Genomic DNA, 22,631 nt, shown 5'->3' with positions numbered 1-22,631 from the left:
TTAATATTTAAAGTATATCATAGTTCTGTACTTTTCTCTTTATAATTATTTTTCCAATGCCCAGGTCGGTTTTCCTCTTTCAGTGTTTGTCTTCGTAAGTCACGCAAGCGCCTAAACACAGTTATCCTTTCCCTCTTCATATCATTCTCTTGTATGTATTTTGTTCTGTTTAACATATGGAAATCCAAAGAGAGGCCTTACCTGGATTGTCAAGTATTTTTGTTGTTTTCGTAGTGTTATCATGACTACACTGTTTTAAGTGACATTCTTCAGATATTGAAGTCATGTTGGTTGCTCATTAGACTTTGAGGGTGGCATTTGTTTACATACACATTCATTCATAAAACCTGAATAGCTTATGTCGCCAGCAGAAATTTAACTTGTCCCAGTGATGAGTGGTCATGAGACTGACGTCCTAGACAGGTCTAGAACTAACGTGTTACATCTTATTGTTTAACGAGGATATTCCCTGTAGGGGGATAGTGCCGTCAGTGCACCTCATGTGGTACACTGTAGGCATTACTTAAGGTTCTTTGCAGCGCCCCTTCAGCCCCTAGCGGCAGCTCATCTCATTCCTTTTACTATACCTCTGTTCATATTCTCTTTCTTCCATGTTACTTTCCACTCTCTCCTGACAATTGATTCATAGTGCAACTGTGAGGTTTTCCTCCTATTACACCTTTCAAAACTTTTTATTGTTAGTTTCCTTTTCAGTGCTGAATGATCTCATAGGTCCCAGTGCATGTCCTTTGGCCTAAATTCTATATTCTGGTAAGGCTACTGCTGTACAAATCATTTTTAGCATCATGTTATGGTAATTTAATGATCTCGGAGGTTTATGGCCTTAGTTTGTTTTTATCTGTCTATTATTTTTTTTGCAAAATGCTGCCTGAATAATGTGATTGTTCATACATGTGAAGGGTATTATATATGATGAGCATATCTGCCCAGGTTAGGATTCAAACTTATTCCTTGTAGGTTTCTGTAAGGATGACAGTAGACTTGATACACTCAGCCATCAAGCTAGTCATGGGAGGTGTATTACTCTAATACAGTACTATGTATATATTGTAATTCCCTTTTGGGGTAAGTTTTCCCAAGCTGAATTAGATTTGATGTTAAAGGGTCATTTGTGATGTAAATTTTGAAAAGTTTTGAAATGTTATATTTGAAAATCTCCTATTTCATTTTCACTTGAAAGAGCTTTCATTCGCTGAAATATAAATTTGCCCTAGACAAAAGCCACACCTTGGCTGTGGTGACTAGAATGCGAAATTATATGGGCCTAAGAACGGTAACTGTACGTGAGTTTGTGAAAAAATTATCCTGTTAGAAACAACTTAGGTATCGAGCCTAAGTTTTCACATTTTTTCAAAATGTTGTGATTTGTTTTTGTGTACAGGGTAGAAACCATATTGGAATACATAATACAGTAATGTTGTTTTATGTTTAGCTCAGTTATTTAATTGTTCCAGTCATATGGTGTCTGCTGTTACCTATTTGTTTTATGGTAAGAGATTTAAATACTGTACAGTTGAAGGGACTGGGAAGGAAATGCTCTGTTGCAGAAGGGGAAGTACAGTATGTAATGAAAGAAAGAGAGAGAGCGTTAGTGGACATGGTAATTTAAAATGTCTAAGAGACATTTATGTCTGTTGCCTGGTGTGGTTGGTTGGTGCAGCCACTTCTGAAACCCAACAATATAAGATTCACAATATTGATACTGAAACCTGACAATCTAAGATTCACAGTTGATACTGTACTTCCATTATGCTGCTGGTACCTGATTTTACGGGAATAGACTTTTTGTTGTCTTAAAACTCAAAATATGACCATTTATCACAAGCAGTAATAACAGTTAAAGTTGATCATCAACAGCTGTAACATTTAATCAAACTAGAATACTGTTTTGTGTTTACAGTCATCAAGCAACATTATTTTGGTATTTGGAACTAGATTCAGGTGTTTGAGTGCTGTCACCTTAGCTAGCTGCACAGAATAGATCAAACTAATATTTCAAGATGGAACTAGAAGTTTAGCTATATGTAAATTGACACTATGCTGTTAATCAGCTCAGTGGTCTGGTAAAACTAAGGTATACTTAATTTTGACACTATGATTAACATAGTGATGATCACACTTTGCCCAAAAATCCTGGGGCCTTAGGCAAGTTAGTTATTTGGGCTCATGAAATCCTAGTTCATTTGTAGAAATAGTTCCTGAATATTTAACCAGCCCTCTCATGTCTATAGAAGAAATTTCAAAGCAACAAAGAGCCATAAGTAATATTCATCGGAAAACCCACAAACTATGAGAAATTTCCAATTCTTCTTTTGGTTTCATTTTAGGCCTTCTTTCAATTTTATAATTTGTTTTAATCTATTACATGTAGTTTGTCATATCAGACATTATATAAGGTACCAATAATGTCTAAGTTAAGGCCTTGCCCAAAAAATCTTTGTATCGTTATTTTTTTAATGCTCTATTTTTATCTTGCCAAGATAAAACCAATCCCTCAAACATGTGTTAGATTTGCTTTTACTTATTTTTCTCCTTAGGAGATTATTCAGAGGCACAACTGACAAAATATTTTATTAAAAATCATCAATGCCACTTCATACTGGAATACAGTGAATCTCTTTATGTACCAGAACTGTTTTACAAAAATAAGCATTAAGATTGCATTATAAAATAGATTTAATTATTACTAAACAGGAAATGACCAGTCCTAATATGGCCCTGGAATATGACAGATATGTTCGAATGCATATTGCTATACCAAAAAACTTTAATTTAGTCCAACTTTCATATGACACTTTTGAAGGGATAAAAGCATACCAGCTTTTGAAAAATATTTCTGATAAATTGAAGTTGTAACTTGTCACAGACCAGGACACTACTAAAACTGACTTTTCCTTCTCACTGGCATACTTTCATTTACTGTTTCATTTCTCTTCATTTAGATAACTGTTTTTCATAATCAACCAACAAGGACAGCATTTACAAATGTTAGATTCGAAAGCAATACAAACATCTAACACCCAACAGTACTACGGTTTCTGTTTTAAAAAGGATGCATCCCAGACAGTCAGACAGACATGCAATATGAATACGAAGTGCAACTCTTGCTTCATCATGTGCCATGCATTCTCCAGACTCATCAAACAGGCTATAATTATGCGACTCTTCCGTTGCTAGCAGCGCTGCTCTGTTTCTGCCTCTTGGCCTTCAGTAAGGCTATTTCATCTTCGGAGGTCTCTCCTGTCTTCTGTTTAAGACTGTCGTGTCCAGCTGTGACACCCCAGTTGTCTGGCTTTGACATCGACGAACAGAAAGGTCTGCCTGAGGAAGGCTTGATGCTCTCCCAGTATTCCCGGCCAGCCCTGTCAATGAAATCGTTAGGTCAGCTGTGATCTTGTACAAAGACATTGTAAACTGGCAATTAAATGGTCATAGCTAGGTTTGCTGTATTGGAAGAAGTTACTGTCTACTGTAATTCTTCTCATTAAAAGTTTTTCATATTTCATCCAATGATGTTACAGACTAGGTCATGAGGTAAAATGCATTATACATCAAACTGTTCATGTTAACCCTTGAGGAATCAAATACCTAAACATTCTTAATGAAATATGTAACTACTGGATATAATTTATAATTTCTTTTTGTTTACATGCATATTAGGCTAAACATTATTTTAGGAAAAGGTTTGCAGAAGTAAGTCACTTACCTAGATCGCACCCAAGGCTTAGTGTGCATTTTCAATCCACCGGCCCACATGTCATGTTTTTCAGAAGCCTTTGGTAACTTGCCCCTCTCCTTGGCTAATTCCTCAGCCACTGCACGAATGTGGTAAGCTTCGAAACCACAGCAGCCTCCAATATACCGTACTCCCAGTTCATAGGCTTCACGTGCATACTTGTGCATGTCCCATCGGGTGCAGATTCGGGGCTCCAATGCTGTTAAAAAAAAAAATGTAACATGTAACTCAGGGTCAAATTAATGCAAATGTCAAAGATTTCTGCAAAAATGGCTTTTGTTTTGTTGCATTTCAAAAACTCTTAGACTGAAGAAATTTGTCATTACATTAGTCTTGTTGCTGAAAATAATGACTGGCCTATCTCGTTCTATTCACATAAAAGTATTAGATAATTGGGAATAGGAAAATCAAACTATATTGAGGTAAGTGTCTTACATCATGTTGTTTTCATTATACCATATATCAAGACAGGGAATTTTAAGATAAACTTGGGAATACTGATATTTTTACAGGTACAGTGTATAGTATTGTAAAAATATAGTACAGTACTGTAAATGTTATTATCGGTACTATATTTCCTTGATAGCACATTACTGTACTGTCAGTCTGATATGTGTACAGGAAAAGAAACTTAAAACCACAGTTGACTTTCCTATAGCTTTAAACTTCATCACAATTCTTTACAATGATGATGTCCCCTTACAATTTAGACTGAGAATTTTAAATAACAATATAATAACCTGTAGACTAAGTTCTATCTAAATACTTGAATGAGGTAAATGTCAAGTTATTTTTCTTTGTAATGTTTCGAGTAAGATGTTTTATTTTGACTTACCAAATGGGAATTCAGGCAGATCGATGAAACCCTGTTTATGAGCATCTGGGGTGTGGTAGGCCAAGGGCTGGGAGATTAAGTGAACCTTGAGTCCTTCAGCATCCAAGGCAGCCTTCATGTTGCGCAGGCCTTCAAGTGTGACGAAGGGGTCGAAGTGGCAGTTGATTCCAACTGGAGGAGAAAAAAAGAATATTAAAGTCTTCCAAATGCTGTAAGATGTAAATTGTAACCTACTCGACTTACATATGCAGCTTCAGTATACTTTGTGGAATGTGTGATGTGGCTACTGGTATAAAATACAACCAACCTCCATATATGTATCCTTAAATTTGCAATGAATAACAAGATAATGCATGGGTCACAAAACCAAGTAAATCAAGGAACTAAGAGTAAATTCCATCCTAAAAACCAGGAGCTATATTAGTAGAGGCCAGTTACATACTACAGTATATGAAATTCACATGCGACCTTAAACAGCAATTATAAAGGGTCCTGGTATTTTGTACACCATTATTGCTAAGAGGCAGCTTGCGGGAAATGGAGACATACTAGGCTTGATGGACTGAGCACTGCTGTTCATTTGGCAAGAGATCATCAATTCCCCTATTACTTGGTTTTCTTCACATAAGTCACCAAGCTATGAGATTTTCTCCCTGTCCTCTTTTCTTGAATTATATAATGTTCCTCCTCTCATTTGGGTTTTGGCACAATTGTCTGTCTTCCCATTTCTCTCAGGCTTCCACTAGAAGAGCACTGAGTTTACTTCAATGGTCCCCTTTTTTTTAAGAAAAATGCCATGATACCATCATGCACTTCGCCCTGACTACAAGTCCTTCAAATTTTCTCCACAGTGTACTTGAGTGGAATATGACCGCCACAGCCATAAAATGCTGTCCATTTGGTATGGCAAGACAGTTTTGGTCTTTGCATTGAGTGGATTTTGAGCATAGCGTGAAAAAATTCTATTTGATTCTCATGACTATATCTATTTACAATTTCCACAAACAATTTCATAAAATGCCTCCCAAATTTTTATGTGATATGTGAGAATTTTCATATGAAGCAGGTGGTTAATCATAACCAAAAAAAATCTAACTTTGCACAAGAGTTCTTACCAACATGAGCACCAGCTTTAGCCATCCTGACAGCACACTCTCCAGCGGATATGCCATGAAGATCTCCCTTAGGTCCGATGCACATAGAAGCCACCACAGGCAAACCAGATCGCAGACAGACTTCAATGGCCCATTCCATTTCCTCAACATGCTCGAAGTACTGTAAGAGAAGTTACCCGTCATAATAAAGAGAGAAATCATATCAAAAACAGGAAAAGCAAATTGAACTTGTTATTTTTAACTGACAGGGATATGACCTAAACAAATTTTTTTATGCTCTGCGTTTTTGCAATTGTTTTATGCTGTTCATTACCCTTTGAACATATCTCTAGGCTAGATTTCATTCTCTCCTTGGCTGATGTAAAATCTACATGGAAGTATTACAATCATATTTGTAGCCTGTGTACAAAGCTACCATTTATTTCCACTCCACATCGAGGGATGACAAATGTTTTCTTTGAGTTGCACAGTTTCCAAGAAGTATGTAAACTGCATCTCATTCATTTTTTAGAATACCAATTTGGTACTAATTATACTAATTACAGTTTGCAAAATTAGAGTTTGTATAAAAGTGGTGAATAAATTTGAAGTTTAGATGACTTTTCTTAAGATGAAATACTGTACATACAACTACTTTCATGTGCTTTCTCTTTCAAACACCTCATTAATAGGTCTAGTCTAACTTTATTTTTGCTCACTAGAATTTGGTTTCTTGAGTAGGGAGCAAAAATCTTTTCTAAGTAACTAAGTATCCCTAAACATATTTCATCATTATCGCTATGCTGAATAGCTACAAAATACTGCTTTATATAAAGGTTTTGTCTAACAACAGACTTCAACTGTAAACACTTACCTCTGCAATGAGGAAATCCACTTTGTTTTCAACAAATACATCAACCTGCCTCTGGAATTCTTTCTGAGTATTCTCCTTGCCGAGACCTGTGGAATATCATTTTTTATCATGAGCTTGTGCAAACCCTTTTCTATATTGTTCAGTCTAAAAATTGTATTAACAAATAATAAACCCACCGCAGAGAGCTTCTGTATAATTACTGGTCTTTTTTTCTAAGAGACTGAATATACTAACCTGAAAGATACGTAGGGGTCTGTGAGAGTCCTCCAGCAACCAATGCATCGCCTTCGTTAGCTACTTCTCGTGCAATTCTGCAGGCAGCATCGTTGATTCCACGACACTGTATAAAGAAGTAAAATGTTTAAAGGGATGACATAAAAGCCTGGAAATGTGTTACAGCAATGTAATTTGAAGTAAACGATGTTAATAAGGTTTTAAAGTGGAATTTTGATGCGAAAATGTGATAGACTGCTGAGTGAAATTGAGAAGGAATCACCTTGACCCTTTCAGAATAACAATTTGATGCCGATATTTGCTCATAGTGATGCCCAGAGTAAGAGGGATTAAGAGCTTACGGCTGTTAAAAAGCACTTTTCGCTTTAGAATAGGACACATAATATATAAAACTTAAAGCATACTCCATTAAAAAAGTCATGACAACTGAAGAACTAGTAGTACTAATAACACAGGATTCAAGAAAAAGAAGAAGGACGCTATTAAATGCAGTGAAACTAAAGACGTTTAATATCGTAAATAACAATGGAATTCAGTGTTTAAATAATGTAATAACAATACGAAAGAGAAAAGCTATAAAGTAAATCTGTTTCAAGTTAAACAGCTCTGCACCTAACACGAACAGCGTAGTGTGCCTGCAACTGTGTTTGTATAGTGAACGCTTAGGAACCAGGAAGTTCAGGAACCATAAGAAGAGGAATGACAGTTGACAACAAACAATGCGATGGATTACTTACGGTGTATTTTTGGCTTGATTCATTTCCTCTGTTGGACAGTTTGTCATCGGAAGCATAGAAGGTAAAGGCTTGCATGACATCGGATCCTGCCCTTAGGAACTCCCTGTGAAGTCCGCGAACTGTAATGCAAACGAAGGACAGTCAGACTACAGTTTAAGGTAACCGGTTACGCCATCTTATCTCTTGTCAAACTGGAGATAAGGCCTCACTTATATTTCAGAGTCTGTTATTGACAGATTCATCTCCATAATGTTACTTATTTGGATATGGTTATTTCTTCACAATGATATGTTTCTAATGGTTACATATCAGTTTCACATAGGCCTAGGCCTACGCTGGTCTGTTCTATTACTCCAACAGGCTATATTTATTTTCCTAATGAAGTTCAGCTATTTTAATTAAATGTTAATTACGAATACCAATAACTCCATACAGTAAAATAACGTTAAGTAAAAAATATACAATAATAACTCACCGGCATCAGGGTATTCCACGGTAGCCTCTGGGGTCCAGGGGCCGGCCTTGACGTATCCTCTCTTCTCGAGGGCGAAGACAAAACCTCCATCTCCAATCACTACTCCCTCGTCAAGTCGTTGAAGTAATCCCTGAAGGGGGGAGGTAAATCCACATTGGTGTCGGTACTGAATGGCAGTAATCGTAATGGTTTGGGAAGAACTAGAATGTTTGATTAAGGTTAGAAGCAGTAGGCCTAATGTACAGTTACGGTTGGTACGTTGTGGGTTCTTTGGGTTAACGAATGCTCTGTTAAAAGCTTGTAAATCAAAGCTTATTCAAGGTGCAAAGGTTAAAAACTTCAGTTGACGTTAGAATCAGTAATAAAAGAAAGATTCTGTCCAGTATTTTTTAAAGCCCACGACGTCTCATTGGAAAGTATTCAGAACGAAATATAACAATTTTTCATAAGAGAATGATTCCGGTTTAATCGCCCTTTAAATAATGCGACGAGTGCTGTCCCTCACACCCCTATATGTCAGTTTTTCTATTATAAAGGGACTGGCCAGCAAGTTCCATGGCCCCGCCCCCTTCCTGCCCCAACAAAGGAACTAAATCTCGGCCCTACCCAAAACCTAACCACCCTAGAACCAACCCATCCAATGACCACCCCACCGCCGGCAAAGGGGCTTTATCTCGTCCTGGGATTAGTAGATTCTGACCGGTGACTTCTTTGATCCGTACCCTAACACGGGATTATTGACATTATTATTAGTGTTGTAGTAGACTAGGCTTAACTTAGGCCTATTTCATTAACTTTTACTCGTCATTAACCAAACGCCTTAAAATTGAATAACTTATTTCATTAACGTTTACTCGTTATGAACCAGACGCCTCAAAAATGAATCAAGACGCTCTGGTTTTAGGCTTATTATTTAAAAGAAATCGATAAACGCTATATAACTTCTCCAACAGACTCTACAGAAGAAGAGGCAGTCGTTCTGTCGTCTAACGTCAAAGCGGGAATCTGGATTAATATATAATTTTATTATAATGTCTCGATGACAGCATGGTTGAACGGAGCATGGTATTTTTAACCTTTTCTGGGCGTGCCTACAATTTCGTTTAGTTGAACCCAATGACCCGTGTGCTGGTTATGTGGCGTCACATATGTTGCTAGGGGGTCTCACAAACTCTGCCAAAGGCCCAGTGGGTAAAACACACACACACACACACACACACACACACACACACACACACACACACACACACACACACACACACACTTTGTTAAAAGGAAATGAGCGACCGTGGGAAGTGCCGATAAAAAAGAAAAGGGTAAAAACACTCGCTTGGTGGAAAACGGGAAGAATCCCGCTTAGCAACAACGCTTGCAAAAATGATGCTATGATCTTCTTTCGTTAATGACGGCGTGTTGATGACTTTGCATGTTATTTAGGTGTTGTGTGTTAATTGAGTTTTAGCATCGTTGATATAATTTATGGGTGTTAGAATTATGTTCAGTTTTTAGTTGATAGTTTTGAATTCACAGTGGGAATTAATTAATTATAAATGCTGTTAATTCTCTATAATTTTGTGAAGTAACTGATGATAATTAAACCATTATATATATAGTACAAGATGTTTCCTGGATATTGATCAATTCTAAAGTAATATGAGGGTAGTGCTTACTGTAAGTTATGAAAATTGAAATGTTTTCAAATACGCCCAAGTTTTAGATGTGCATAGCCTTTAAGGAATTTATGCTTATCCTGGATAGTACGACAATAAGAACCACTTTTCTCACCTTCTTTGGTGCCATGGTGCTTTTCACGAAACACTGAAAAACCGAAGAATCTCAAAACTACAGCCACTACAGCTCTTGTTGCTTAGCGCGAAGACTTGACAGGGAGAGACTGAACGCATTTGCCAACGTAGTATTTATACCCGCCCAAACCCTACTCGCGGATGCCGGAATCATTCAGATGCTTCGGAGCTTTCCCAAATCGATTTCCTCGTTTCTTCGCTCGGATGTGAGGAATTGTTTTACGTTACCGATGTTACCATTCAACGCGATCCTTACGGATATCTAATCACCGTTGAATAATCCGTCCCTGAGCGGCATATTGCAAGCGTAAAATTCGTTTGAGTGAAAGATCGGTGAACGTTCCTTTACGGTAAGCTGTCACGTAAGCATTGTCAAAAACGCCATCAAAACGGAAGAAGCTGTTTGAATATCGACCTTATTTAATAGTTCAGGAAAGCCTAAAATGAAAACTCCACGGAATAGCGCGCCTGTTACCCTTAAAGTTAAGTGCAACGTGTGTTTGTGTGTTAGTGAGTCGGTGCGTCGGCCGCGTCCCCTAAACTCACAAATACAGCTACGGCCGGACCCAATGAATCCGACGCCAACGCCATCTATTGCTGCTTTGTTTTCTTCCTCACAACTTTCGTAACGACCGCAGCTGTCCGACGCCAGATTACAGCGATCAGTCAATATTCATTTCGTAAATTAAAGCTTCCGTATTCGCACGGTTTCCCGCAGTTAAATAGATTTGAAGTAATTCAGGAGCCTGAAAAACTAATGATCAGCTTTAGCAAATAAATGAGATATTTATAGATTTATATTTTTATTTGTTACTGTGTTAGTTTATCATTAGTCTTAATTATTTTTTAAAGAATTTGGGGTTCTGTTGTGCACGTATTATGCAGAATATATATATATATATATATATATATATATATATATATATATATATATATATATATATATATATATATATATATATATATATATATATATATATATATATATATATATAGTGTATATAATAACATAAACTTTATTATCATTTGATCCTAGAAAGCTTTTAACTTTTCGTAATCTTCCAGAACTTTTTTCCTCGTTTGTTTTTATAGAAGATTTTTTTTTTATTTAAATTGTTTACTGATTAATCTTATTCAAACATCGCTGAAACCTTTATTTTGATCGCTTCCAGTCTTTTGTTTTTATAGAAGATTTTTTTTTATTGTAAACAGAATGGAAACCTTTATTTGGGAAACTGTGACTAAGAATATTATCAGTGACACTTGCATTCTTGATAGTATTACTGGCCACTGAATTGTAATATGATTTTGCTTTATAACGTAAATGAGAAAAAATCATATGCAAAGTGCCTATCAATTCAGTGGGCTTAAGTATAATCATACACACACAAAACTTTAACATACACATCAATTATAATTCTCCCCAAAAGGTATAAGCTTTTCTATAGGTCTAGTGAATTTGGTGTTAACGGTATGTGTGCTTAATATTTGTGAATATAAAAAGTCATGATTGTATAATTGACAAAAATTCATTATATATTATATATATATATATATATATATATATATATATATATATTGTACATTTTGTATATAATGCAGTATGTAAATGCTATAGTAATGTTTAATATATTGTAAAATTAAACTTTGTAGCCGAAGGAAATTTTTCATTTTATTTTATTTTATTTATTTTTGCATATGACGACACATCATGAGGTGAAAAAAACAAGATTCAGGTTAACTGATGAATCGATTTTTGTATTTCATGAATAAATACATCGTTTCTTTTGATCTTGAGGCTTTACTCTGTCCTAAAAGTAAAATCGTTTTAGTTTTGAAAATTCTCTTTAACTTCCGTTCGTATAATTTTAAATGAATATTGTACTATGGATAACATATATGCAGTATATATATATATATATATATATATATATATATATATATATATATATATATATATATATATTAATTAGCTTACGCGGTTAACAAAAAATCAGCGTTTCTTTTTATTAAGAAACGATATTCTTTTCAAGGTAAATATAACATGCTCTTTTACAAAATTTTTCCTTCAAATAAAAAATAATTAACCTTCAGTCTATGTCACCACAACAGGATATTCCGTTTTTTTTTTTTATCGCATACAAAGTAGGCCAAACCACTATAGTCAGAGTTATCTAAAGGATAAGTCTACTACGCTTGTTTCTACCCAAGAGACCCTATAGTTATAAAAGCGAGATAAAAGATATTGAAGCGAGTTATCTGCAGTTCTGTAATAGAGCGTTGGGTTGAGCAGGAGAGAGAGAGAGAGAGAGAAAAATCTAGAAATAGTTTCAGGAAGTGGCAGAAGCTTCGGCTGTTTATGAAGGTATGCGAAAATAGTGTTTTCTCCGCCTTCTGTACAAGAGTTACAGAGGATCGTTTATAAAACTGGTTCTTCCTCCGTCGCCACCGCCCTGTGTACCCTAAGGCATCTACGGGGTAACCCCCCTCCCTCCCTTCCTTCCCCCCCTCTCCATCACCAACACCCACCACCACCACCACTACTACAACACTTGTTCCCTTGCCGCGTGAGGTAGAATACTTGGTGTACTACACAACTCGGAACCTGACCCAAGTTCCCTCTTTCTCTCTCTCTCGGGCACATTGCTATACCAACAGCGAGGGTATCGTCACCTCCCCAATCAACTGTCTTGCTTATTGTTATCGTTTTTGCTTCCTCCTCCTCCCCCTTTTCCTTCTCCCATTTCGCGAGTCGTTTGTTTCTATAGTGCTTGTTGATTATGCCGTTGTTGCTCAAGCAATTGCAGAGATGCGGCGGGATACGGCATCGTCGCTTCTTCTTCGGGCAAACAAATGACAGCAGACTTCTGGGACCTCTTCGTTCTGTCTCAAGCAATGCAGGGTAGGATTCAGATGACCGTTGTTGGTTTATTTGTCTGTTTTTCTATGTTGATTTTGTTTGTCACGTTGTTTCTTTTTAGCGATAGGGTTGTATTAGTTGTCGACTAATTGGCGGGATATTAACCTTTCCCAAACTGTCCTTCAATTTTTTGTTCTATCACGAAAACTGAGACAACGTTTTGGTGTACCGTAGATGGCGTTGCAAGGGAAAACTCAGTTACCATATTTTCCTAGCTTTATTGTTAGTTATTTTATTTAGTGAAATAGATTTCAGACAAATGTCTGTTTACAAGGAAGAAGACAAAAAAGCTACCACGAGGCGATGACTTACTAACGAGTGATAAGATAAAACAACACATACAGTCTTTCCCACTAGGCTAATGATAACGGACCAGAACATCCAGCACAGAAGGAGATAACAAAAGCTGCTTAAAACTGGTTTAGTCCAGAAATTTCTGCAGCTGAGAAGTTGGCGTATCTTCAAATTAATTTGGAGATAAGAGATAAACGTGATCAATTAGTCCAAACAAGCTGTGCCTTATCTAATGCTTAGGAGGAGGTTTTGTTTACCGAGTCTGTGATGCGATACCAGAAAGGACAGAAGAGGAGCAAAGTGCGTTTCGGAGTATGCACGCAAATGACCTAGCAAGGATGCAGCCACTGCTCCATAGACTCGTGTATTTTCAGAGATATGTAACAGCACAGAACTAGACCTATGGTTTAAGAGTTATGATAACATAGAGACTCTTGCTCTCTGAAGTACTGTAATTGGATGAGTCTTCGTTGTAAAGGAATATCGGGAAGAGTCATGAATGCTTGCTCAAGCACAGTACATTCAGATAGCAGTGGATGGCACAAGGCTCTTGTTGGTCACATCAGTTTACTTTTGGTGACTTCTAGTAACTATTGCTGAAATATCAGGGAACCTCTCACTCCCTGAAGTTCTGTAATTGGACGAGTCTTCTTTCTAAAGGAATATCTGTAAGAGTCACAAGTGCTTGCTTAGTTCACTCAGCAGCAAAGGGCAACAAGGATTTTGCTGGTGAAGCCCAGCCCGCATCAGTTGTTAACAGAAAGATAACTATGGCGAGGACAATGAACTTGGCTAATCCGTACAATAAACAAGATACTTCACTTGAGATAGATAAGAGGAACAGAGAAAACATGAAGCCTGAAGTATCTTTGGCATACAGCCAATAGCTGTCTAGAACAATGCCCAGAATTATATTGGTAGAAAAGCAATATTGCGAAAGTTGCCAACCTTGCATAAGACACACATCAGCTTTACATGTGAACCAGAAGTGATGTGTCATGCAAGACTATTAATCACAGGACAGTATTATGCATGCAAAGATAATGGCGAGCCACTTGTTTCCAAGTGCCAATGTCCCCGACTTATTCTTAAGTGATTACATCATCTTCAGTTCAGAGTACTTCAGTGTCAGTATTTTACAAGAAAGCATAAAGATGATACAATTATAGCAAATTGTACACTTCAGAAAGGCCACGTTTTAGTTCTAAATAGATATCAAGACCAACAGTAGCAAATAGCAATAGTTCAAGGAAATGAGATGAGATTGTGCTTAACGCAAAACTGAAACACGTTTCAGGGAATTTTTAATTATTGGAATAATCCATTCCGAAGACTTGTGAGATCAAGCAGGCAAAGTAGTCACTGTAAAAGCAAAATTATACGAAACCTCTATATCTTGCAAGTCTCTATAAACTCAAGAGAGAGATAGAAAAACGACCACTTTCAGAATATGAGTCTGACAATACCACATGCACGGGAAAATAATTCATACCAACATAGCTGCCCCAGTGAAACTTGGTTAGTGCATAAAAAGCTTTGATAAGAGTTGTCTTAAAAGTCACAGAATACACATTTTGACTCCCACTCGGTATTTGTGAAACAGAGAGACCTGTCATGTATAAAGGAGACGAGAAAGTGCAGTTTAGAGAGCATTGCCTAAGTAGTATCTGTAAGCCAATCAGAACACGAAAGCGTCGAGCATTTTGAATAATGCTTATTTTAATGCTAGTGGGTTTATTATTCACGAAAAGTATAATTTAATTTTGTTGTAAATAAATCGATTTATTTCAGTTTCCCAAGGAAATCACTGATCCCCGTAGTTTGTGTTGACGGTGAATGTGCATGACACCACTAGACCTAGTTACTTGCGTTTCGGTCTAGCAAATGTTCAAGTCTCTCTCTCTCTCTCTCTCTCTCTCTCTCTCTCTCTCTCTCTCTCATATCGAAATAGCGTCACCAATAAACCTATGACGCCGTCGATGTACGAATGAATAGAACTGCGTTTTATATCAGCCATAACGAGCTTAGTTTGAAAACAATGACTCTTGCAGTTTTGACGTAGACCAAAGCTTGTTTATGGCGTCCGATGTGCTTTATGTGAGTGAGCCTGGCGTTGGGATTCATTATATGCAATTATCGGCCTCTGTGGGCGACAAACAATCATCAGGGTATTTTCAGGGCGAAAAAATAAATTAATAATGCTGTTGTGACACAGAGTAACTAGCGTCAGTTTAAGTCAGATTCAGATGTCAAAAGGTTTCCAAATTCGATATGATTCCGTTCGCAGAACAAAGTTGTTACTGAGCAACGATGAACAAACGGAAAGCGAATTAATTGAGAGAGAGAGAGAGAGAGAGAGAGAGAGAGAGAGAGAGAGAGAGAGAGAGAGAGAGAGAGAGAGAGAGAGAGAGGTGGTACACGTTAACAAGAAGTTGAATAACCTGTCAAGGCCGAGTCAGTGTGAGATTTGAATCATCTTTTTAAACTCGACTTACACCAGATAACTTATCAAAAAACCTTCGCAAAAGACATTTAAGAGTGCTAGACTCATAAGCATCCAGGTTATGTACTTAGTATGCTTAAAATGAGCAATATTGCCCCCATTTTTATTTATTCAAGTGCAAAGGCGTCTTATGTAGATATCTTTTCGCTCGTTACCAAGGGAACTGTGAGAGAATTCCTTCTCTTAGAAACTGGTGCATCACTAGGCCAATTCCCCAACGTTTATTTATAACCATGTATTCGGTGAAAGCATACGTTTTACCATGTGAATTTGATAGACTTATATTGATTAAGGTGTCTTATTCTTTAATAAAAACATACTTTTAATGCTTGAATTATTATTATTATTATTATTATTATTATTATTATTATTATTATTATTATTATTATTATTATTATTATTATTATTATTATTATTATGCGGAAGACAAACCCTATTCATGTGGAACAAGCCCACCGTATGGGCCATAGACTTGCAATTCAAGCTTCCAAAGAATATGGTGTCCATTTGAAAGAAGTTACAGATGATAATAGGTTAGGTTACCTTTAGTAAGGTTAGGTTATTAGAAAAGAAATAAAGAAAAATAAATAAATCGATAAATAAAGGAATAGATACAAATATAACTAGATTAGTAAAGTACAAGGTGAATTTTTCTAGGGTAGTATTGCATAACATCTTCTCTTGAACTTTTGAGGTGCAGATATACTTAATGGACTTCTTGTATCACATTTTTTTCTTTTTAGCCAATAAACATCTACCTGTCCAAAGTCTACTGCATAAGACGTACCTTTAGTCCATCTCCGTCTGATAACCATCATGTACCTTAATCTTGAGAGAGTAGAATTCCCTGTCCTCAGTATACCTACTTCTCATATCTGTTCTTCTTATCTCCTCCAATCTGTTTTGAAAAAAACCGGCATATACCAGATATAACCAGTTCTCACAACTGGTGCCCACGTGAGCTGCAGGTATGCGGGCAATTGTACTATTTAGTGCTGTCTCTAAGATGCTTATATTTGTCGTTTGTCATTTTTTTTACCATATCTTTGTCATGGTCGTATGAATACATATATATGTATTATATATTTAATTATATATTATATATGTATGTATTTATATATTATACATATGTACATATATAACATATATATATATATATATATATATATATATATATATATATATATATATATATATATATATATATATATATATATATATATATATATATATATATATACTGTATATGTGTGTGTCGAGATTTGACTTTAAGTAATCGATTAAGGAAGTTAATTTCTTCAGGTAGTAGGTTATGTATGTATGTATGTATGTATGTATGTATGTATGTATGTATGTATGCATGCATACATGCATGTATGTATTTTGTAATCATAGAATCTTACACCTTTTAATTTTTTTGCAGCCTCCAAAGTTACTGAAGCCAATTTTTTTTAATGTTAATTATTACGATTTAAAGAACATTATTTATTCATTTATTTATTTATTTTTTTTGTGGAAATTGCATCTCAAAATTCATTGGCCCTCCTCCTATCTCTTACCCTCTGACCCACCCATACTGCACCTTTCCCGTCTTTCGAAACACCTTACTCACCTTGGCTCCCTGTTTTCGTCTTACCTTATCTTTAAACAATATCCCGGCATCTGACGCTATCACTCAACCTTCGTATCGTGCTCATCATCGTTAACACCCTACTTTCTTTCTTTATCTAATTCTGCCCATTGAGTCCAACGAGTACCCATTCTCCCCTTGGAGAACTCTGATTATTTGAGATTTTGATGTGGCTTTGACACGTGACAGTGCTGCATTTAATTGGGGAAGACTGTATTTATATAACTCATTTTTTGTAATGCAATGAAAGCAAATAAATGTTTAAGTTATTGTTTTTAATAGGCCGTGGGTGTTATGTGTGTGAAAGTTTGGTGAAATATAAAAGGGCAGTGACTGTTGTCTGTGGATATATTCAGCCAAGAGTGCAGTAACAATATATATAAATATACATTATCTATATATATACATATATATATATCTGTATATAGAACTTATTAAGCTTTATATTGTGGACAACTATTTTACAGTAGATGGCAGGTATTTTAAATAAATATTTGGTATGGCTATGGGGAATCCCCTGTCTCTTGTACTTTCCAATTTATACATGGAATTTTTCGAAAGTAGAATATTGCCTGGTATATGTAGAAGATACCTTCGTTCTGGATAAGGTATGTTGACGATATTCCAGTTCTTTGGCCTTTAAATGAAGACCCTTTGGTATTTTTGGAGCGTTTGAATGAATAGTCTTGTGCCTCCCGTTACATTCAAAATAGAAGAAGAAAATAATAATTGTATTGCTTTTCTTGATGTATTAATAATTAAATCTAATAACTTGTTGAAATTTAAAGTTTACCGTAAACCTACCCAAATTGATGGGTATGTACATTATTTCTGTAACCATCATTCATCCGTTAAATTATCTGTATTTAATAGGATGTTCCTTAGAGCCCTGAAAATGTGTGACCCAGAATATTTGGACGAAGAAAGTCTAACTATCTATGCTACTGGTAAAAAGTTATTTTACCTGTTTTTTTTTTTTTGGACAATGCGGTAAGGAAGGCTAAGAAGTGTTTTTTTGGTTCAGTAGTTAGGAAGGAGTTTAAAACTGAGAATATTTATTTTTACCTTATTATAATCGAGAGAATTTAACATAAACGTTGTTTTTAAATATTATAATTGTATCAGAACCTTTTTGATAAAGAACAAACCTAAAGAAATTGACGTAGGGTGTATATATTGTATTCCATGTACAGGCTGTGATAAAGTGTACCTGGGACAGACTGGGAAATCTTGTTGCACAAGGATTTCCCTGCGTCGTTATAATGTACGAACTGGTAACCAATCTGTTGGCATTTTTATTCATGTGAGAGACGAAGGCCATGTAATAATAAACTGGAAAGATACGACAACACTGTATAAATCTAGTGATATTTTAGAAAGACTGATAATAAAATTATGTCTTATTGATAAAATTAATAATATGAACCTCCGTCCTGAATTTTATAAAGTTGATAGTTATGAAAAATGAGATATTTAAAGAACCAACAGTTAAAAGAGCCTTTCCCCTCGTGAGACAACACAGTAATTACTCTTCATAACAGTGGGGTGTTTGATGTATGACCTAATTTGTAAATACTAGCAGTTGGATAGTTGATCTTTACTCTTGTTTATGTGTGTATTTTTTTTTACCAGATGAATGTGATGTTACAGTATTGTACTTTTTCTCTTCTCTGTTACTCTGATCAGGTCTTGAAATAGAGACGAAAGCACCCGCAGAAGGTTCCTTTCACCTTTTCCTGCGAGTGCTTATATTTATATGCCACGGGACCATTGTGGTATTGGATGAATATATCTGTATGTATGTATATGCATTTAAATGTATATATACTATTTAAATATATATTATATATACATGTGTATAACTGAATCACGAAAATATGGAACGTGATGAACATATAAATAAAGACAAAATCCACGAAGGAAAGAGAAACATTGGAGTGCAGCAAAGCCTTTCAACTTATAGTCCTTTACTTGGCAGACTGAAGAAATATAAAAATAGGTTTACAAAGAAAGCTCGTATAAATGACAGATGGGGATTACAAAGGAAAAAATATGTAAATGGAATCCAACACAATTGCAGAATTAGCATACCTACCAAAACGGGGTTAATATTTAAGAGGTTTTTAAAGAGGATTAGACTCAACGGCTCAGAGTCAGGGGCAGGACAATTAAAAGATTATACAAGGAAGGTGACTAACCACCGAAAAATGTTTTAAAGGTACAACTCAGTAATTTTCATTTTGGTAAACAATAATTTTCTTTTTACAAGGTGAACATTTTTACAAAAAAATATATTAAACATACAAATGCATAGAAAGTATATAGAAATACATAGAAAATATATACAAGGTAACTAATTTTTAATTAAGTCAGTGATTTTATATATTCTAAGTCATTCTTGAACATTTTACTTATACAGGGGTCCGAATAATATATGCCAGGGCTAAGATTAAAAATACAACTGGAAGTAAGAGATAAAATCACTGACTTAATTATTAGTTACCTTATATATATTTTCTATGTATTTGTATGTTTAATGTATTTTTTGTGTGAAAATGTTCACCTTGCAAAAAAAAAATTTGTTTACCAAAATGAGAATTACTGAGTTGTACATTTATAACCATTTTTAGTGGTCAGTCACCTTCCTTGTATAATCTTTGAATTGTCCTGTCCCTGCTTCTGAGCTGTTGGCTCTGGTCCTTTGTAAAACCTCTTAAATATTAACCCTGTTTTGGTAGGTGTGCTAACTTCTTCAGTTGTGCTGGATTCCCGGCACATATTTTTTCCTTTGTAATCCCCATCTGTCATTTATGTGAACTTTCTCTGTAAACTTATTTTTATATTTCTTCAGTCTGCTAAGTAAAGGACTGTAAGTCGAAAGGCCTTGCAGCACTCCATTGTTTCTCTTTCCTTCGTGGATTTTATATATATATATTATATATATATATATATATATATATATATATATATATATATATATATATATATATATATATATATATATATATATATATATATATATATATATATATATATATATATATATATTTATTTATGTGTGTGTGTGTGTGTGTCTGACTGTACATGAACACGCATGCGCTTGATTTCATGCAGCTGTCGCTTTTAAAATCATTCATTTATCTTCAGTAACTAATTAATATTACGCTCTAAATCCGTTTTTTTCGGTAAATTAACAAAAAATCAAGACTTTCTAATAATTTCTACGTTCGATAAAATCCATTGGCTAAAACTTTTAACATAAAGAAGTTCTCACTCTGTTATGTTTTGTAAAAGAAAAAAGTCACGAATGTATTTGAAGGTTACTAAATTAATTCCAGAAACATTTCTGTAAATTACAGCTACAAGGTTTCAGGTGTTACAGTATCCTTTAGACTGGTAATTACCTTGCAAATAAATATAATTATCGTGAAAATTTAATGGGTTTAATATACACTTTATAACATACATGTGCGCGCTGTACGTTCACAGGTTATATGAGGTCTCAGGCACACAAGCATATACACAGACATACACATGAATAAATATACATGAATAAATATAATTATCCTGAAATTGTAAAAGATTTAATATATATTATTATATTTTATATATATATATATATATATATATATATATTAATATATATATATATATATATATATATATATATATATATATATATATATATATATATATATATATATATATATATATATATATGCACGCTGTACATGCACAGTCTCTCTCTCTCTCTCTCTCTCTCTCTCTCTCTCTCTCTCTCTCTCTCTCTCTCTCACGCGCATGCGCATGCGCACAAGGCAACAGACTGACAAACACAGGAGACACTCCTTCCTTTGAAAATACAATAGACTTAATGCACTTTTCATGACATGTATACATTCTATACGTACACGGATGATACGAGCGCCCAAACACACAAACACACACACAAGCACACACAAGCACACGACAATAGACTAAGAGCCACCACACACGAGGTCGCCTTGGTGGCGTAGGCTACCACCTCCCAACGTCACGATGTAGGGGACAAAATCGATCTGTGTAGGACTTAGCTGAGGACGCAAATAGAATCCTGTCCCGACCGCCGGAAGGAATAATGTTTATAATCGTCATGGCTTTCGACATTGGTTCCTCCTCGTTCCTTCTCGTTTGCATATCAAATTCGTCAATTCGTTTTGTAATTCCAAATGTCATTTTTATCTATATGTCGCGGGGGGGATCTAGTTAGAGCTATTGGATGGCGTTTACTTGACTAAAAAAAATTTTTTCTTTGGTATTCGGTCTGATTTCTGATTGAAATTCTCGTAGGGGATCGATAAGAAAGCGTGTAATTAAATTTGTAAATTCCAACGTCTTTTTCACATAGGGATCTAGTTAGATAAATAGGATGGCATTGAATTGATTTATAAAACAGTTTTCTAGATTCGTCATGAATATGATTGAAATTCTCGTAAGAGATCAATAAGATAGCATTTAATTGATGTAAAAACAAATTTCTTTAGTATTCTTCTTGAATTATGATTGATATCCGTATAGAAGAAGGACGATTGAAAATCTTACCATTTGGAAATATGTTAGAAAGTTCAAGTTTACTATACTTTATGGTTTAAATCAGTTACCTTAACTAAAACCTATATTGTGATGTTGAAATAAAGTATATTTTAGGAAAATGAGTTTGAACGGGAATTGAATTTTAAAAAACTCTTCTCTGATGTTGTTACAATTGATAAACTTTTCAATCCTCCCAGGAATCATGATGATGTTTTTATGACAAAAGTCATATAGATGTGAACTGGGTTTCTTCAGAGAGAGAGAGAGAGTTTTGAAAGTAAAATTAAATTTTAAACTCTTCTTCGATATGAACGGGGCTTCTTGCGAGAGAGAGAGAGAGAGAGAGAGAGAGAGAGAGAGAGAGAGAGAGAGAGAGAGAGAGAGAGAGAGAGAGAGTGTGTCATTTCAGTAACTACGACTGATGTATCCTTCGGCCGAAATAAATTGGATGAACTTAGAATATTGTTACATACCCACATCCTTATTTTATTTTGGAAATGAACGTAACGAATGTTATGCGTTTTAAACGCCGTTTGCAATATAAATTCATTATCGAAACAATTACCGTTTATTTTAGATTTATTTAAAGTGCCTGTTCATTTCAAGGAATTAAGAGTAATTCCACTATAATCCTTTCATTTGTATTATTGCCCATAACGCCGTATTGGTAATTCTTGATCATATCTTTTGTTTATGAATCGGTACACTCTCTAACGTAAGTGTAGAATATTTATAGCTTTATAAAAACTGTAAATATCAGTTTTTTGTTTATTGAGTTTAGGCTTGATTAAGAGTGCCTTGACTACAGATATTTTTCGTCACGTGTTGTGCCTTGTTTTTTGAAGTTCCGATGAAAAATATCTAATCTCCTTTCGGTTATCTCAATATTGTTTTTGTGTAA

At 35.1% G+C, this 22,631-nt stretch overlaps 2 protein-coding genes across 3 annotated transcripts in view; one reads left to right on the top strand and one right to left on the bottom strand.

Annotated features, from left to right (window-relative positions):
• Positions 1-2,579: 2,579 nt before the first annotated feature.
• On the bottom strand, positions 2,580-10,355 carry LOC136826229 (betaine--homocysteine S-methyltransferase 1-like). Its single transcript, XM_067083306.1, has 9 exons — positions 9,792-10,355; positions 8,007-8,136; positions 7,532-7,650; positions 6,795-6,900; positions 6,561-6,646; positions 5,708-5,867; positions 4,593-4,763; positions 3,728-3,956; positions 2,580-3,383 (listed from the first exon to the last, which is right to left on the bottom strand). The coding sequence occupies exons 1-9, from the start codon at positions 9,804-9,806 to the stop codon at positions 3,176-3,178; spliced, it is 1,224 nt and encodes a 407-aa protein (XP_066939407.1). The 5' UTR covers positions 9,807-10,355; the 3' UTR covers positions 2,580-3,175.
• Positions 7,560-22,631, top strand: part of LOC136826228 (dimethylglycine dehydrogenase, mitochondrial-like) — a 38,210-nt gene continuing 23,138 nt past the window's right edge. The window contains exon 1 of one of the 2 annotated variants that reach the window (XM_067083305.1): positions 7,560-7,689. Coding sequence is in view for 1 of the 2 variants with exons in the window: in XM_067083304.1 (XP_066939405.1) it covers positions 12,592-12,713 (122 nt within the window). In the remaining variant the exon portion in view is untranslated. Of the gene's footprint in view, positions 7,690-12,361; positions 12,714-22,631 lie in introns of those variants that run through there. The other variant, XM_067083304.1, reaches the window with a different exon arrangement.

The sequence above is a fragment of the Macrobrachium rosenbergii genome, chromosome 40, assembly GCF_040412425.1.
Source record: "Macrobrachium rosenbergii isolate ZJJX-2024 chromosome 40, ASM4041242v1, whole genome shotgun sequence".
Taxonomy (NCBI): Eukaryota; Metazoa; Arthropoda; class Malacostraca; order Decapoda; family Palaemonidae; genus Macrobrachium; species Macrobrachium rosenbergii.
The sequence above is the reverse complement of the archived record's forward strand: the minus strand, read 5'-3'. Positions and strand labels throughout refer to the sequence as shown.